Source organism: Panthera leo, chromosome B3 (assembly GCF_018350215.1).
Source record: "Panthera leo isolate Ple1 chromosome B3, P.leo_Ple1_pat1.1, whole genome shotgun sequence".
In the NCBI taxonomy this organism is placed as follows: domain Eukaryota; kingdom Metazoa; phylum Chordata; class Mammalia; order Carnivora; family Felidae; genus Panthera; species Panthera leo.
Genome location: NC_056684.1, coordinates 143,701,451 through 143,720,716, shown reverse-complemented (window position 1 = coordinate 143,720,716; position 19,266 = coordinate 143,701,451). Strand labels below are relative to the sequence as shown.

At 44.5% G+C, this 19,266-nt stretch overlaps 1 protein-coding gene across 19 annotated transcripts in view; it reads right to left on the bottom strand.

Moving 5' to 3' along the window:
- Positions 1–17,350, bottom strand: part of RCOR1 (REST corepressor 1) — a 130,726-nt gene extending 113,376 nt beyond the window's left edge. For 16 of the 19 annotated variants that reach the window (XR_006204092.1, XR_006204099.1, XR_006204095.1 and 13 more), the window contains exons 1-2: positions 17,019–17,350; positions 16,885–16,944 (exon numbers count right to left, since the gene is read on the bottom strand). Coding sequence is in view for 8 of the 19 variants with exons in the window: in XM_042944366.1 (XP_042800300.1) it covers positions 16,885–16,944; positions 17,019–17,322 (364 nt within the window). In the remaining 11 variants the exon portion in view is untranslated. Of the gene's footprint in view, positions 1–1,151; positions 1,902–7,119; positions 8,139–15,790; positions 16,387–16,884; positions 16,945–17,018 lie in introns of those variants that run through there. The other 3 variants (XM_042944376.1, XM_042944375.1, XM_042944374.1) reach the window with 3 other exon arrangements.
- Between the last annotated feature and the right edge of the window lie 1,916 nt (positions 17,351–19,266).

Genomic DNA, 19,266 nt, shown 5'->3' with positions numbered 1-19,266 from the left:
AAAAAAAATTTTTTTTTTTTTTAAAAGACAGTGGTACTGGTTGCAAAACTCTGAATATACTAAAACCAAACTGTAGCTTAAAAGAGTGAATTTTACGGTATGTGAATTACATCTTAATAAACCTATTATTGCAAAATGAAATAAATTCCTTAGCTTGGCACACAGGCGCTTGTGATTTGGCGTACACCTACCTGCCCAGTCTCACCGTCCGCCACTTTCCCAATTACGTCTGTGAGTTTCATCTGTATCAAATTACTCATGACTCCCCGCAAAAGCCCTCTCTGCCCACAGGACTCCACGTTAAGTATGTGGCTCCCTCGTCCCTGCATCTGCCCTTCCAGACCTAGCTTAAGGGTCGGGAGAGCCTCTCATTCCACACCCCATTTCAACCACATCACCTCGTCCCACCGACCAAAGGCTTGCAGAGCACAGATGTGCCTCTATCACACGGCTTTATCATACCAGACCAGGCATTTTGTGACCATGAAAAATAGTAGACAGTCAATAAATAATTAAGTCTAATATACAACTTCATATTCTATAATATGCAAATACCACTTAAAAGCAAATTTATTCAACTTCAGCCATAAAAACTTTTTGATTAACAAAACAGGGCAGGGGCTCCTGGGTGGTTCAGTCAGTTAAGCGTCCGACTTTGGCTCAGATCATGATCTCACAGTTCATGTGTTCGAGCCCCGCGTCGGGCTCTGTGCTGACAGCTCAGAGCCTGGAGCCTGTTTTGGATTCTGTGTCTCCCTCTCTCTCTGCCCCTCCCCCGCTCACACTCTATCTCTCTCTCTCTCAAAAATAAATGAACATTAAAAAAATGCTTTTAATATGGCAAAAACCTTACAATTATTAAATCTGTTTGCTGAACATACAGGATTCATTAATACTTTTTTTTTCATGTTTAAGTTTTTCATTAGCAAAAAAAGCAAAGTTACTAATATTTAGGAAAATTATGTGTAACATTCTCTGAGAGAAAACTTCAGTGTTCTCAGACCAGCAGAAGTGTAGCAGTCCATCACTTTCTCCCGCGAGTCCCTAAAAGCAAGTACGAAAGTGGAATGTGTGAAAAACAAGGTAACAGACGTGTCCAAAGGGTCGTAATTATGCTCCTAAAAAGCTAAAACTAAAACACGTAATCGTACCTCCTCTTATTTTTCCACAGTGTAATTCTAATTTGATACATGTTCTTGGTTTGTTTCCTTCACAATTCAACACAGTCAACCAATGAGCACGTCTGAGGTAAAAGCCGCCTGCTTCTAGAACGCCTCATGATTATTAGCTTTGTCTCAGCTGCGTCGAAGTTTGTGGGACGCACGCTTCAAATCATGGCATCAACACTTTCCCTCTGCTTTCGCTACTTGTTCTTAGTAAGGCAGAGAGTGGGGCTTCAAAACCTTTTTTATAGCGATAAAGCTCTTAAAACGTTACCCAGAAACTTAACATGTGAAACTAAATAAAAGCTCGGCGATCCCAGTTCATACCCTACTTTAACAGGGTGAGGGGCCCGCACCCCTGCCCCCCAACTCCTCGCTGCATTAACAACGCTGTAAAAAATGGCGGCGCCATGGCAACTGACCTGTTGCCAAGCAAGCAGAACACCAAGCAACTACTGCAAATGACAGTTCGCGCGTTGATCCATAAAACTCTAATTTAGCGTAGTATCAATATATGGCATACAAATGCACCAGATGTTCAAAAATCTAAAAGACATTTAGCTGAAAATGACTAGAAGACAATAGGAATTCTGTGTTTCAAAAGGAACACACACAAATATTCTTTTTACTACATTCCAGCAAGATGCAGTTGGGTCCAAGACAGTCCAAGAATGAGATAGTTCCTCAATTATACTTCTCTCAGAAATACTACAAGTAATAAGTTTTAAATAATTCACTCTTTTTAACATTTATTTATTTTTCAGAGAACATGAGCAGGGGAGAAAGAGAGAGAGGGAGACCCAGAATCCGAAGCGGGCTCAGGCTCCGAGCTGTCAGCACAGAGCCCGACGCGGGGCTCGAACCCACGAACTGCGAGACCATGACCTGAGCTGAAGTGGGATGCTCAACCGACTGAGCTCACCCAGGCGCCCCCTAAAGAATTTATTTTTTAAAGAAGAGTGAATTCAAAAAAATTATCTGACTTTGGAAAATTGTGGGCTAGAATCATCAAGTGTCAATGAACAGGCAGACCAGATGAAGCACTTTATCACAAATACTGAAATGAATAGTGGCTTTATAAAAACACAAAGTTTGGTATTATGGTTTCTAAAAGCATCATTATTCTTTATTATTACATTTATTATTCATTACCATTACTTGATGTTTCCATGAACATAAATCCCAAATTTAAAAGTTTAAAAGCCGTAACAACATCAAGAAGAAACCAAATAGGTTAGGGGCAAAACATATAAAACAAGTATTAATGTTTTCTAACAAAAAGGGGATATAACCGGGGCACTGGCTCACTGGGTTGGAAGAACGTGTGACTCCTGATCTCCGGGGTCATGAGTTCGAGCCCCTCACTGGGTGTAGAGATTAAATAAATAAACTTTAAAAAAAGGGGAGGGGGAATATAACCAATTCATCTGGTTACCATTTATATATATATATATATCTTTTTTAGTAAGCTCTAGGTCGAACGTGGGACTCAAACTCATGATTGAGGTCAAGAGTCACGTACGTGCTCTACCAACTGAGCAAGCCAGGTGCCGCTCTGCTTACACCTTTTAAAAAAATCTAGCCTTTTGTCAAAAGTAGAGTGACATGAACCAGATTTACCCTGTTGTCTCGAACAACTGAAAACCGGACCACTACATGAAGCAAGTTTTCAAGGCACTGGACACCAAGCAACATAGTACAGTGAACCCTGAGAGGACAAAGCAGTAAGTCCTACAACCAAAGAGTTTCCAGCTGACAGCTTAGGGAGAGGGAACTCAGGACAAGTCAGGCAGTCTCTCTGAGTTGAGGGGACAGGCTGGGGTCAGGGAAGCCAAGGCAGGCCTGAGTTCGGGGGGGGGGGGGGGGGGGGGGGGGGGGGGAGGGGTGCGGGGAAGAATGTCAGAGAAGCGAGAAGGCTGTGCACAACTGCTGCGCCTGCCCGAGGTCTGCAGAGGGCCCCGCGGGTAGTGGGCACGGCACTGACAGCACGTTACTACACACCGGAAGAAAATTCTTGAAGCCTGGGGATAAAGAACCACCCAAAACGATAAAAGGGAACAATCCACGAAGCTCACACGGGGCCAAGAACAGCGCGGGCTCCCAACAGCCAGAGTAGAAAACCTCGGAATTCACAGACCGTCAGTGGAGCGCGCACAAGAGTTTTGACTCCGTGGGGGCAAATAATTAGCCCTGGATGAAATGCTGCTCCGATGCTGCCTACCAAAGCTTGAAGATCTGAAATGAACAAACTATTTCTAAGGAACTTAACCATGTCCCAGAAAAAATGCTCAAGAATATTTATAGGAATACAAAAATATCCAGCATCCATCAAAGTAAAATTCATAATGTCTGGCATCCAAATTAAAAACTACCAGACAAGCAAAGAAGCAGGAAAAGGCAACCCATAATGAGGAGAAAATCAATCAATCAAAACCAACCCAGAAATGACGCAGATGATAGAATTCAGAGACAAAAGCATTAGAACAATTACAACTGTATTTCAATGTGTCTAAGATATTAGAGGAAAGACTATGTTAAGCAGAAACATGAACTATATATATATTTTTTAAAGACCCAAATCAAACTTCTAAGGTATGAAACCTATAATGTCTGAGATGAAAAAATTCTGGATGGGATTAAGGGCAGATCATACACTGTAAATGAATAGAGAACTTAAAGACACAGCACTAGGGACGCCTGAGTAGCTCAGCTGGTTGAGTGTCTGACTCTAGATTTCGGCTCAGGTCGTGATCTTGTGGTTCATTAGTTCGAGCCCAGAGACAGACTCCGTGCTGACAGCAAGGAGCCTGCTTGGGATTCTCTCTCCCTCTCTCTCTGCTCCTCCCCTGCTTGAGTGCACGCTCTTTCTCTCTCAAATAAATAAGCATTAAAAAAATAAAGACAGAGCAATAGAAACTATCCAAAATGAAACAAAAAAAGACAAACAGCATCAGTAAGCAGGGGGACTTCAATCAGCCTATCATACATGGGGCTGTACACTTTAAATACGTAGTTAATTTTATGTCAATTATGCCTCAATAAGGCTGTTTTTAGGAACCTAATCTTTCAAGACAAGGTTGAGCCCTCAATACTGTTGGTTTTTTAAGTCCTATATTTATCTTCAATATAGCCATACACCTTAATCATCTTTCTGGTTTAATTAGCTACCAAATAATCACCTCAAAAAATAAAGCTCTCCTAAGCTTTCCATTTCCACTTGTGTTCTCAAGGACCCTCATCATGAACGCCTTAACAGTAACATTAAACAACTACCCAGGGCCACCTGGGTGGCTTGGTCGCTTAACCAACCGACTCTTCGTTTTGGTTCCTGACATGATCTTGCCAGTTCATGGATTCGAGTTCGCACTGATGGTGCAGAGCCTGCTTGAGATCCTCTCTCCCTCTCTCTCAAAATAAATAAATAAACTTTAAAACGACAACAGATACCCAGCTAAAAGAACTGAGTACACAGCCATCCCATCTCACTCTGCACCTTGATTAAAGAGGCAAAATTTCTGAACCAATTATAAAAATTAAAAACAAAACTTTCATTTCATCAGAATCTCTAGATCAATGCCGTCCCATAGAATTTCCTGGAGTAACAGAAATGTTCTGTTCTGCACTATCCAATATGGCAGCCAGCAAGTACACAGTGCTACAGAGCACTTGAATTGTGGCTAGTGTGACAGAACAGAATTTTTTTATTTTATTTAGGTTGTTTTGTTCTTTTTAACTAATCTCTGTGCCTAACGTGGGGCTTGAATTCATGACCCCAAAATCAAGAGTCACATGATCTATCAACTGAGCCATCCAGGAGCCCCTTATCTAATTTTAACAAATTTAAATTTAAATATTTTCATATAGTAGTGGCTCCGTTATTGGGCAGCTCAAGACAAAAAGAAAATCTATACTGAAATTTTTAAGATTAGAATTTTCAAAATAATTTAATATTTATAGCTTACATATATTATTAATTTTTAAATTAATAAACACCATAAAATTATAAACACTGAAAACCTTTCTTTAAGTAGGCTCTATGCCCAATGTGGGACTCAAACTCATGACCCCAAGATCAAGCACATGCTCTACCAACTAAGCCAGCCAGGCACCCCTGAAAAAACCTTTTTTTTTTTTTTTTTTTTTTTTATTCTGAGTGAGAGAGAGCGCACACAAGAAGAAGGACAGAGAAAGAGGGAGAGAGAGAATCTCAAGCAAGCTCCACACTAACAGTGTGGAGCTCAAACTCATGAACTGTGAGATCATGACCTGAGCAGAGATCAAGAGTCAGATGCTTAACTGACTGAGCCACCCAGGCGCCCCTAAAAAAACTATTTTTTAAAGCTTGGCTCAAAGGAGCATTTCGCCTAAAACTTCCTGGTTCCTTTAATCCCCCCACTCTCCACCACAGGAAGGATTAGGTGACCCTCTGTATCCTGCCAGCAATGTATGAGGGACTGGGGACAGTGGGGAATGAGAAGTAACTCCCTAACGGGGATGACATTTCCTTTTAGGGGTGTTTTGGAACTAGACGGGATGGTGGTTGCACAACAATGTGAATGTACTAAATGCCAATAAATTGTTCGCTTTAAAACAGTTAATTTTAGGGGTGCCTGGGTGGCTCAGTTAGTTAAGTGTCCAACTTTGGCTCAGGTGATGATCTCAGTTCTTGAATTTAGCTCTGCATCAGGCTCTGTGCTGACAGTGTGGAGCCTGGAGCCTGCTTCAGATTCTGTCTCTCTCTCTCTCTACCCCTCTTCTGCTGGCACTCTCTCTCCCTCAAAAATAAACATTAAAAAATAATAAGATAAAATGGTTAACTGTATATGTTATGTGAATCTCACCTTGATAAAAAAATTGGGAGGTGCCTGGCTGGCTCAGTTGGAAGAGGATATGACTCTTGATCTCAGGGTCATGAGTTCAAGCCCCATGTTGGGTGTGGAGATTACTTAAACAAATAAAACTTAAAACAAACAAAAAAAATTAATGTATTTAAGCAAGATGTGCACCTCTAATTTACATAAATTCATTATAACGAGAGCACAAAAAATAGGGAAAATCAGCTTCTACATGTAATCTAAAAATTCATTTTTCCTTGGGTTTCCATTTCTTAAATGACTGAGTCTGCTGCTTAGTTATTAAATGTGCATTACAAAATGCCTATTCAAGGAACACCAGCCACATCAAGAACATGTTCGTACTAAACTCAGAACCACATCCAGCTGTGACAAGTTAGCAGAAGATGAGCCTTAAAAAAATTTTTTTAAGTTTATTTATTTATTTTGAGAGAGAGAACATGAGCAGGAGAGGGGCAGAGAGAGAGAGAGAAAGAATCCCAAGAAGGCTCCACACCCTGTGCAGAGCCTGACACAGAGCTCAATCCAATGAATCCTGAGATGACGACCCGATGTAAAATCAAGAGTCAGACACTCAAAGGACTGAGCCACCCAAGGACCCCGAGCCTTAAAGTATTTAAACCTGAACTGGTGGCTCAAAGAACTATGCCGCTGCCCTCTATGAAAGCAGAAGCTCCCAGAAAACTCTATGGTATTAAGACCACACTAACTACTCCCTCTACTCTGCTATCCCTACCTTCTGCGTCCGCGCTAATTCTGAGAGCAGAACGAGCCTCACGCCAGCAGAGGTAAAGGCACGTAACCTTCCGTGAGAGGGGTGCATGTGTGTGTGCGTAAAACAGCACAGAAATACCCTTAGTTCAGGTCAACGTTAATGTTTAGGTAACCCCCAAATTTTAATTTACCTTTTCAGACACAGGCCGTCAAGCAGTCTTTCCTGGCCACTAGATGAAACTGAAGAATAGCACAGTTCAACTTTAGGAGCAAAGACTCACCTAAGTGCCCTCAGTTTAAGTACAAAGGAAGCCTTGAGGTTCTAGGCAGACAAAAACTAGTCCTTAATTAAATTACACTATGATAAAATCAAACACGGCACAACTCACATTTGAGTCAATCAGGAAAAGGCTTGCAATTTTCTTTATACTCTGGTCTCTGAAAAATAGGACAAAACTAGTAACACCAAGGAATATATACCTTGGATGGAGGTGGGACAGGGTTAGTTTGGTTTAGGGTTTTTTGTTTGTTTGTTTTTGCACAGGGGAAGGAGGACAGTAATAGTATACAAGGAAGGGATTAGTTGCTGAACAATACTAACCAGGTAGTTGGTACGGGTGAAATCAAGGGTTGCTTAAAAATACTCTCTCAGATATTTTAATTTATCATTTCACACCTTATTCAAGACATGGTTCTTAAATTTATTCCACAGCTAAAGTTCAATGTGAACCTGTAAAAAAATATATTGGGTGGGACTGGGGGTGGAGATGGGATAGTTGATATTTAAATATTACTCTCATATCTGTTAAACTGAAGGGTGGCTAAACTAACATTATCCATTATAACCTTAAATCATGTAATCTTAAGAAATCACTCCCCTCCAAAAACCCCTGTAATTGTATTTTAAGCTCTGAAGACTATTTCAACATACATGCAGTAGTAAAGCAACTCACTCCAATCTGCGCCAATCAACCAAACCAATCTGTGTTTTCACTGCCAGGAAGAAGAGGAATATAATTGGGCACGAAGCAGATTCTGGCAACCATAAACATAAAACTCCAGAACACCTGGGAGCACATGGAAACAACCAACCAACTGACCCAATAAAGCACTACTTCTATCTTTAAATGTTTCCTTTTAAGTATTTTAAGCATGGAGCCCAATGCGGAACCCAATGTAGGGCCTGAACTGAGCACCCTGAGATCATGACCTGAGCTGAGGTCAAGAGTAAGACATTTAACCGATTGAGCCACTCAGATGCCCCTAAGTGTTTCTCTTAAAAAGGATTTCTGGCTGACTCTCCCTGAAATACAGCAGGTTGAAATCTGACTCCAACTTAACAATTAATGGTATCTTGGAGTTTTTCCTTTCTTAGTGATATTTAAAATGATGTTGCATTAAAAACAGAACTACCCTACAGCCCAGCAGTTGCACTACTAGGTATTTATCCAAGGCATACAGCTGTGCTGTTTCGAAGGGGCACACGCACCCCCATGTTTAGAGCAGCCCTATCGACAATAGCCAAAGTCTGGAAAGAGCCCAAATGTCCATCGATGCATGAATGGATAAAGAAGATGTGGGATATAGATACAAGGGAGTATTACTCGGCAATCATAAAGAAGGAAATCTTGCCATCTGCAACTACGTGGATGGAACTGGAAGGTATTATGCTAAGCGAAATTAGAGAAAGACAAATACCATATGCCTTCACTCATATGAAGCCTTTGAGATGCAAAACAGATGAACACAAGGGAAGGGAAGCAAAAATAATATAAAAACAAGGAGGGGGACAAAACATAAGAGACTCTTAAAGACAGAGAACAGAGGGTTACTGGAGGGGTTGTGGAAGGGGGATGGGCTAAATGGGTAAGGGGCATTGAGGAAGACACTTGTAGGGATGAGCACTGGGTGTTATAATAGGGGATGAATCACTGGAATCTACTCCTGAAATCATTATTGCACAATATGCTAACTCGGATGTAAATAAATAAATAAACAAACAAAACACCAAAACAAAAAAGAAAAATAAATAAATAAGTAATGGGGCATCTTACAACTACGGGCATCTTAGAATGAATGCACTACCTTGGGCAACTTATTAGGTTGAACCAGAACAAAAAGCCTCTATTTCCTCATCTGGAAAATGGGAATAATAACGTTACCTTATATGATCGTTGTGACTGTCATATTTAAAATTATTTAATAAATACTAAGCGTTCAGGGCAACTGAGTGGCTCAGTTGGTTGAGCATCTGACTTCGGCTCAGGTCATGATTTCACGGTTCGTGGGTTCAAGCCCCATGTTGGGCTCTGTGCTGACAGCTCAGAGCCTAGAGCCTGCTTCAGATTCTGTGTCTCCCTCTCTGCCCCTTCCCTGCTCACGCTCTGTCTCTCAAAAATAAATAAACATTAAAAAATAATAAACATTAAACAATAAATACTAAGTGTTCAAACCAGACTGACACAGAGTGAGCACTGTCTTCACCTGGCACTGACAGATCATTCCTTTGGAGGTTTTCTGTTAGTGATGACAAGTTTTACCTCCCCATCCACACACTCACCCATTCCCTTTTAATTAGTGGCAAATCCATTGGACAGATAAATGTAGCACCATACCCATTTGTAAGAAACTCAACTTCTGTTATAGGAACTAAAGCCATAACTTTAACCTCTAACATGCTAACATAACCACATGTTGGACAGAAATTAAATCAGAAGCTTTCAAATCACCTGGCACTGTAATTTGGGTCAAGCAGTTGATAAGTTAGCACACCAAAATGATCTAACACTGAAACAAAACAAATGAAGATGCGTCAAGTCTCAGTGACATTCATCTTCCAAGTCAAGGGTCCTGGTGATAATAATTCCAGGGACTATATACCAAGGCCAGGCTCTCGGCAGAAATATATCCAATCAGGAACATTATTTTTATTCCTTCCTAATCAAAGAAACTCAATCAACCCGCAACCCTAACAAAGGATTAGTACCAAATATAAAGAACTCACACAAATCAATAAGAAAAAGACCAACACTCTACAGAAAACAGCAAAAGACACATCCAGGGGAGGAACTCAAGTAGCCAAAAAACATATAAAAAGACATTTTAAAAAATGCCAACATAAACCACAAAAGGATAGCACTGCAAAAAGTTAATAAATCTAACCTGATAGTGAAGACTGGGTGAAAAGGAACTTAGGTGCCTCGTTAGTGGACATGTACTTGTTTGGAAAGCATCAAAGCAAATGAATACACAAAATAAGTCCACTTACAAAAAGACTTTGACAGTAAGAAAACATATTGCTTATCATCCCTATGTATTAACGTACAAAAACATGCACGGGAATTCTGAAGGCCTCGAGAGCCGGCCGCTCCGATCTCCCTTCGAGAGAGAAGTGCTGAGAGATGTTTCATTAGCTGGCAGTCCCATCGGCCTGGCACCTCTGGGACCCACTGCAGCATACACACCAGCGCCAGGCCAATGCCCGAACCCAGCCGACACTCCAGAGCAGGGCCACCCCTGCCCAATGGGCTCCTCCAACAAGCAATCTGCTGCGGCTGAGGCTTTCTCCAGGCTGGATCCCAGCCTCAGGCGCCGGGATCCAACCATCCATCACTGTGCTTTCTGTTTTCCTTCAGGGCTGTCGCACCTACATCCAGTCTGAGGGGCTTTTGCCACCTAACCTTCCTCTCCTCTTTATCCTTCACAGGCATTTACCCCTACGAATCTCTTGCAAATCTAATCCTAGCTTAGCATATGCTTCTCAGAGGAAGCAAATGAACTATCACAGGAAAAACGTAAATCAACTTCGAATTAGTGGAGGGAGGGGAAGAATTAGCCTTTAGCTGCACCTGACGCAAATACAGCCTAATATATAAAGTATTAATCACAGTGGTGGGGACGTGTATTATTTCCTGTTCTATCTCAATGTTTATTTTTTTAAAAAATAACTCTATCGTTATAATTCTGTCCTATCCTATGGTAATAATCAAAGATATTCAAATTATGCATAATAACTATCCAGTCACTTCAATTTGTTAAAAGCTTAACTGTTACTTCTGGTTCTAAAATTATAAACACATATCACTGTTCCCAATTGCCATACCCAGTAACAAGGCTTTAAAACATCTAAAATAAAACAAGGCTGAAGTCTGACCTCATATGGTCTCCAGTCTACCTTGTAGTACTTTCAATGGTTAGGTACTGAAAGACAAATATAAGTCACTATCTCTCCAGCCCCTATTTTCCTTATCTAGGACAAAGGAAGGCTGGGTTAGATGGACATTTTAATTTTTACTCTCATTACTTTGAGGGAGGGAAAATCCAAAAACTTCAAAAATTATGTCTAGTATGAAATTTTTACTAAAACCCACATCTTTAAAGAATTTGCCTAATATGAAAACAGGAGTTTTAGGGATCACTGTTAACATCTCATTTAAATGACATCCTAATGTCATTCTAAAATATGGATTTCTCTCAAACATTTTAGGAGAATGCTTTTTAAATCAACTTCAAAATATTCCATTTTTAAAATTCAACAAAGGAAACTCTTATGAAACTCAACACATTAGATAAGATGTATTTTTTTTAATTTTTTTAATGTTTATTTATTTTTAAGAGAGAGAGACAGACAGAGAGCGAGTGGGGGAGGAACAGAGAGAATGGAGACACAGAATCCGAAGCAGGCTCCAGGCTCCCAGCTGTCAGCACAGAGCCCAACGCGGGGCTCGAACTCACAAACCGCGAGATCGTGACCTGAGCCCATGAGCCAAAGTTGGACACTTAACTGACTGAGCCACCCGCACGCCCCAAGATGTATTAATGAAACGTTCAAAACACAAAACAGAAGAAACTGTTACACTGCAACTATAACCCTACTTTCCACAACTGCTCTTTGAAGCTGCAGGGAAAATTAACTCAGTCCAAATGACGAAATCAGTGTTCCATCCCCAAGCCGTTCCTTACTCAGACTTTTACTACGCTGGTACAGAGATTCCTCTCCCAGAAAGTGATTTAAAGCTCTGTTTTAAATAGAAATACAAACTTAAAACATACACCTGAACAAGGATCATTGTTTTCCATCAGAGGAGGTGACAAACAAGCCTATTTCTTTTTACAACATTCATGGAACCTCTGAAGAAAAGCTCAGAAATGAGAGCTAAACCATAAATTCATTACAACAACCTATGATGTAAAGAAGAAAACAACAGACGACAACCTGGGGAAAAATACAGTAACTTGGATACAACTTTGATATTTCATCTCCAAAGACTTCAGACTTTTTCAACTCAACTGCCCTGCAAAACCTTATAATACCAAGGAAAATGGCTTTCTAAAAGTAAGCCGAGATTTCTTCAGTACAAATTAACACTGATTTTAAAACAACTATGTTGTGGTGAGCTTCAACCAGCTAACCTCTGAATGACAGTCATCACCCCAGGAAGGGAGTACCGTGGTAAAAGAACGCCACCTTGAAAACACTAACTCTCAGAGACAAGGACCTGGAAGTTTAGAGTAAAAACTCCCTGGCTCAGAACCTAGTTAATGTGTACCTCTCCTGGCCTGGGGACGGATTCAAGGTATCTTTAGTACAATCTAGAAACCTGACCTGAATTACCTATACTCTCTGGTCCTCAGTATTCTTTTCTGCTCTACAAATGCTTTGGACTCCTTCTCTATCTTTATATCCCTAAATCGTAGCAAATACATGTGACTCAAAAACAATCATCTTCAAATATCTCAGCGCACAACTTGCATTCAAGTCAATGTTTTCATCATAACCCGGTCTTCCCTCCAAGTAAAGCAGGTAATGCAAGGACCACTGGTTGGCAACCCCAGTCACATGGATGACAATTAAAATAAGGACACCAGGAGATGTTTACTTAGCATTCACTATGCGTCAGGCACGGTGCTAGGCATTTCACATGTGTAAGGTAATCCCTTCTCTTGATGAAGAAAGTTCTATTCTCTGTTTTACAGATGAAGGCAAACTCAAGTAACCTGGGGCGCCTGGGTGGCTCAGTCAGTGGAGCCATCAACTCCTGCTTTCAGCTCAGGTCATGATCTCATGATTCCTGAGTTCGAGTCCCAAGTCGGGCTCCACACTCACAGAGAGGAGTCTGTTTGGGATTCTCTCTCTTTCCGTCTCTCTCTGCCCCTCCGAGCTCGCATGCACCCACGCACACTCACACTCACTCTCTCTCTCTCTCTCTCTCTCAAAATAAATAAACTTAAAAAAAAGAAAAAAAGTGAAGGAACTTGCCCAGGGTCAATACGGAGCTGGCAAGAGACACTGCCAGGACCCAAACCCAGGTCTGACAATTCTCACCGCCCAAGCTGTCTACCCTACACTGCTTCTGAAAGAAACATGAAATTACAAAGAGGACTATAACTGATACAATCCTAGACCATTAGGGATGCAAAGAACCCCTGATTCATGACGGAGGAAACCGAGGTTCCTGAAGATAAAATGACCAGCTCCACCTTTTACCACCTGCTCAGTCACAGAGATAGGGCATTCAATCTCCTGACAACTAGATTTAGGCGTCTCCCCACCACACTACTTAACAAAGTTGATCTCACACCATTTATCATTACCCTAACCTCTCATTTGAGTGAACACTGCCTCAAAGTATGTCTAAATCACAATACAATCACCGTAACTTGTGAATTTAAGAATATCTATAGAGTTGATTTTTACAATGAAACTAAAGCACAGAAAATAATGTGGTCAAGGACAAACACAGAACCAGCAGTAAAAAGAAACAAAAAACAGGCCAAGACCCCCTGTTCAGTAAAATTATTCCACATTAAAGCATTAACGCATTTTACTAAGAGAAATCAACTCTGAAGTGACAAGCTGAGCCAATGACAACCCAAAATTTCAAATCTGATGAAACTGGATTCAATGTACAAATACAGGTTGCTTTTTTAAAGGACTATTATCTCAAAAATATTTACCAATAACAACTTCTTCTTTAAAAGTCATAATTTTAGTATCAGTGAACTGTGATACTGAAAACCAACACAGGATGAAAGTTGACATAAAAACACATGCTTCAGAAAACAAAGAACTTGAGTCAACCTTAAAATCCTGTCACCGTGTTTCTCTAGCTAGAATGCCAAACAGTGGTAGAAATATATAGGCTACAGATTCCTGCCTTGCATGCATACCAGTAAGATCACGGAAAACATTCACATCTTTATATAGAAAAACACTACTCATTTGAAATTAAATTATGCTTTGCAAGTACATATAGGAAATAACTTACCAGAAGTAGGACAGAATAAGCATTCCTCCTTCTTACTCTATTCTACGATTACCAAATTCTAAGACACCAATGACAACATACACAACGGCATGGGGTCTGGACACCATACGTGGGAACAAAGCCTAAGTTAAAGATGTAGAACTACATTCTGGTCTCTGTTTTCAAAACTAATTGATAAAATTGCTCCTATCGTTGTAAACATAGATGGTATTTTAAATTGCCAAGCTATGCCACAGGCCACTAATCTAGTCTGGGTCTTAATTTGATTATGAAAACCTAATGAGGATTTTAGGGCTACAGAGCCCCATCCGTTTCAGTCACTATTTTGTAAAGGATGACAGAAATGGATCTTCTTTGGACTATGCAGGGAGTATCAGATGTTCCCAGCTTCAACCATTTGCTTTTAAAGCTAAATAGGCTCAATTTGGGATAATATGGGTAAATAAAACCTGACTTAAAAAAAAAATTAAAATCAACTTCTTCCACTCACAGTGGACTCCAACTCATCAGAGACAGTTAAAAAAAAAAAAAAGAAAGAAAAAAGGGCTCTCTGAAGAGTTTCACACTCACTTGTTCAAAATTCTGGTTTAAAAAAAAATGCATTCCAAACTCAGGCAGGGAGAAAGGACAAGCACTAACAATCCCAATCTCAATTCCATATTACTCCTAGCTTACACTCATGGAAAGAACTGTTCAGTCTAAAGACCTAAAAACATTTTGGGGGGGGGGGGGGGGGGGGGAGGTGGCTAGGAAACAAATATGGTGTACCACTTCTACTCCAAAATGGAAGTCTCCTCTCCCCTTAGATTTTAAGTTCCATATAAGAACACGTTGAAAAAACTCACTAAGAAACAATAAGGTCCCACAATTTTCAGCCACATCTATGAATCTGTCCTGCTGCTCAGACTGGCAAAAGAGGGCTTAAAACTATTTCATACCAGTCAGATTCCTTTCCAGCTTAAAACAACACAAAATAGGCAATCTGTAAATGTTAATGCCACAACCCAACCCATTGGCAGTCAGACTATGCAGAACATTTACAATGTTTCACTTTTAGAGTGGCAGGTCTCTAGCAAATGCATGCTGGTACCTATTCCATGAAAAATACAAGGGCAGCTCAAGAAAGGATCCTACTGTATCTGCCATTTCAAAGAAAAGAACAAACCCAAAGCCAGGCTCACTACTGACATCGATACTTAGAAGAAGATCAGAAATCTAATTCCTGTTGTTGCCATTTCCTTAGTCACATCCAACATACTTAAGTAAAGGTCTCAAAACCAACATAACCAAAACGTACTAAAAATCGACCAACTTACTAAAAGATCCGTGGCAAGTTGATTTTTTTTTTTAATCTATGTGAGAAACTTGGTGACAACCTATGCTTTATGTTCTGTGTATTAAAACAAAGATGGACTTGACCTACAAAATGAAGATAGGGTCAACTGTAACCAAAAAACAGCATGCTTCCCCTGGTGGCCAACCTAGGAATGGAGAAGGCATGCACACAAGAGAAAAAGCCTGGTCTCCCAGTTCTATCTGTCACTCTTGTCAATGAGAAGTCACTACCAAAAAAGGAAGATGTGGGGGAAGGGGAACCGATCAAAAAGACTAACACGAATTAAAAAGGAACACAAACCTGGGTGTTAAGACTACATAAATGTAAGCGATTTAAATCAACAGACTAAAATTTAGAAAGCAAATATGGGCAAGGTCATTTATTCCCAGAGTGCCCAAAAGCTCACTCAGGGATCCCTGTGTATTTTCACTTCAAAGAACGCCCAGAGTTTAGTACCTTAATAACAGCTCAAGAGCGATCTCCTTTCTCAAGGACTAGATCCTTGCAATTTTCTGCAGTCTTGTTTCCAAGGAAAGGCAGTTATGCATTTATTTTCTCAAATAAACTAGTGGTATAACCTAGATACCCTTCTGCTCTAAAGCCCTCCAACCAGAAAGCCTGTTAGCTCCACTTGTGCAAGATTCTTTCGAATTTTATTGCATAAAACCCATGTCCTTTCGAACATCTTCTATGCCAACAATCTTTAAAGAACAGTCTCATGGAGAGCCGGGCTAGAATCTCACGCACTAAAATCTGACGAATTCCTTTGTCTGATTAGATTTTTTCTGGTACCACTTTAAATTTGCTTCCACGCAGAACAGCAGCAAGGAAAGTAAATGTTCCATTCTAGGGTGGAGGGATCTCTTGGAGGTGGAAATAATTCGTTAGGCTAAAGCTTCCCAGGGTTCTATTCTTTTCACAACCCCTTCCTTCAAGAAAAACAAAACAAAACAAAAAAGGAAACACACGGACGTTTACAAATAGGTCCTAAAATCGAACTGCCACGAGCAAGCCTCTCTTCCCCGGGCAGGCGCCCTCTGGGAAGCTCACACTTCTTAACTGAATTGGGGGGGGGGGGGGGGGGTCGTTTCTCTACTCCCCCCTCGCCCCAGGCTGGGAGGGGAGGCAGGGGCACGCAGAAGCCCGGGGGCCAGCAGGAAGAGAAAAAGGCAAGTGCTGCGACATTTGGCAGGGCAGAGAGGGGTCGGAGGGCGTCCCGAGTCCGGGGCGCTCGCAGCACGCTAACTCTCCGGCGCCGCCACCCCTACCCCCGGCCGAGGCGCGGCCGGCCGGGACCCCGGGACCCCCCGGGCCGACGCCGCCCCGCTCCTCGGGGGCGCAGCGGGCCAGGCGGCAGCGACCCGACCGGGGGGCGACTGGAGCCTCCCCGGGGCGCGGGGCGCGCTCGCGGACCACGCTCGGGTGTGTGCTCCCCTCCCCGTCCTCGCCCTGCTGTTCTCCCCGCGGACAGCAGGGCGAACACACACAAAAAGAAAGTTGTCCGGGGGCCCCCGCCCCCTCGGGTCGCGGGGCCCGGGGGCGCTACTCACCGGGGTCGAAGTCGGGCACCACCGCCTGGTACTGGGGTCCGACCCGCATGCCGCCGCCACCTGCGGGGAAGCAGAGCACCGCGGTCAGCGCGGGCGGGCGGGCGCGGGGGCGGCGCGGGGCGGCTGCCACCTACCGTGCTCCTCGTCGCTGGACGAGCCCGAGCTGCCTTCCTCCCAGGAGTTGCTGCTGCTGTTACCATTGGGCGCCGCCGCCGCCAAACTTTTATTCTGCCCATTATTGGGGGCGGCGGCGGCCGAGGCGGCGGCCGAGGCGGAGGCGGCGGCGGCGGCGGCCGAGGCGGAGGCGGTGGCCGAGGCGGCGGCGGCCGAGGCGGCGGCGGCGGAGGCGGCGGCGGCCGAGGCGGCCGAGCTGGCCGCGTTGTTCCTCCCTCTCCGCTTCCCTGAGACCTCGGGGCCCTTCTCCACCATGGCCGGCATCGGCGGGGGCCGGGGCCGGGCGAAAGTGGCGGGGCCCCGCGGCTCCTGAGGAGGGGGCGCCGGGCGGGGGGGGGGGGAGGAGCGCGGGCAGGCGCGGGGCCGGGCGGGCGCGGCGGGAACCCGCGGGCGCGAGTCGGAGCCGGGGGTGGCCGGGCGGGCGGAGCGCGGTGCGGCTTCAAGCCCCCAGCGCCGAGCCGAGCGCAACTTTCGCTCTCATCGCCGCCCGCACTTCACTGGCACTAACTACTCCGGGAGCCGCGAGCGGGCTGGGGGGGGGGGGGGGGGGGAGGGGGCGGGGCCTGGGGCGAGCCGGGGGTGGGGGGGGAAGCCGCGCGCAGCCCAACCCGACGCGGGATGGCTCCGCCCCCCCCGCGCGCTCCCATTGGCTTGTGTGGGATTCGGACGGCGAGCGGCAGCGCGGTTGGCTCGGCGAGCCCGTCTGTCCAAGGGACGGGGGCGGGAGCGCGGGGAGGGGGAGGCTCCGGGCTTCCGTTGGTCAGGTTCGGTTGACGCGTATCGCCCGCTGTACGTGGTTTGAGGTTTGCAATCTCTCTACGCCCCATGATCCATCTCTCTAGGCAATAGCGAGGAGTTAGCTGCCCTCCCCGCCCCCTCCCTCTGCTGCGGCCCCCACCCCCTCACCTGCGCGCACCACCGGCAGCCTCGGCCCCCACATTCCGCGAAGGGCCCCTCTGAGAGTCCAGTTGGCTTCAAAAAGTAAAATATGCGCGACACGAGAACAGAAATTGAATGCAAGGTCGGGACTATTTTCCCCTTCGCGCGGAGGATTACATCCACAGTTTGAATGGGTTCTATACAAAGAGGGGAAACTAATTGGAAGAAACTAATTGCGCCCCCACCTTTCCCAAGGGATTTGGCGGCGGCTCAGCGCCGCGGGTCCCCGTTGCAGGGGACAGGGTTCCCAGGTGACAGTCTCCCGAAGGGAAAGGAAACAGCGGGGTGGGGGGGTGGGGGTTGTGCTCAGAGTATTTGTGGAGGCTTCTGCTAATTGGGTTGGGGGAGGTTGGAAGTCGCCGCAATTGCCCCAGTCGCTGGCGCGCCGCGTCCAAGGGGACCGGAGGGAGGGTCCCGAGCGGCCTCTGCCCGGACGCAAAGTCCGGGTCCCGGGTCCCTAGCCATCGTTGAGGGCCGGTTAGTCCTCAGTGAAGAGACCGAATCGTCCCTGCGGGAGGGGACACTTACAGAAATGGGGAGGAGGACTTATAGAAATGGGCTGGGGCCAGGAAGGGTAAAGAGGAAGAAGCTATTTTCATCCCAAGCCCTTGGTAGTGGAGGAGGGTCAACTTCCTCCCAGGCAAGAGCCACTTTTCCGGATCTGCTGCCTGCCCTGCCTCCCCTGATCCACGCCGAGCACCCAGCAAGGGAGAGCACGACCCAGCTCGAGACATCCCTGCCTGAAGTGTGATCACCCACCAGCCCGGGGGCTGCTTTACCGCTGGATGGGGGTTTGGGGGGGAGCGTGGGACTCCCCTGGAAGTCCTCGTAGTCCCACCTCCACCACCAGCCCCCCCCAAACAGCGCGCTGCTCCTGCATAATTAGGAGACAAGAGAAGGTCTATAAATAATTTTTTTAATGCAACGGATAGCTTTTAAGTTACTTTTAAGTTGCTTCAAACCTGAGCTTTATAAGGGGACAGTTTACACCAGCTCAAGATATAAATAGCTACAGGGAGAAATCTGGAGTTTTATGGTTTTAAAACCTTAATAAGCACAGTGTTCTCTAACACATTTTATGCAGGATGAACCATCATTATTAACTTCAATGATGTGACCACGATCACTTCTGCCTCAATGGCTAGGAGCCCTCCCAGAGGAGGAGGAGCCGGCCGGCTGGCACCAAGTTCAGGGTCTCATCTCCAGGACTCCCCTTAAAAGGATGCCCCTCTCATTGGAGCGCCCCAGGCGGTACAGATGTGTGCCCTT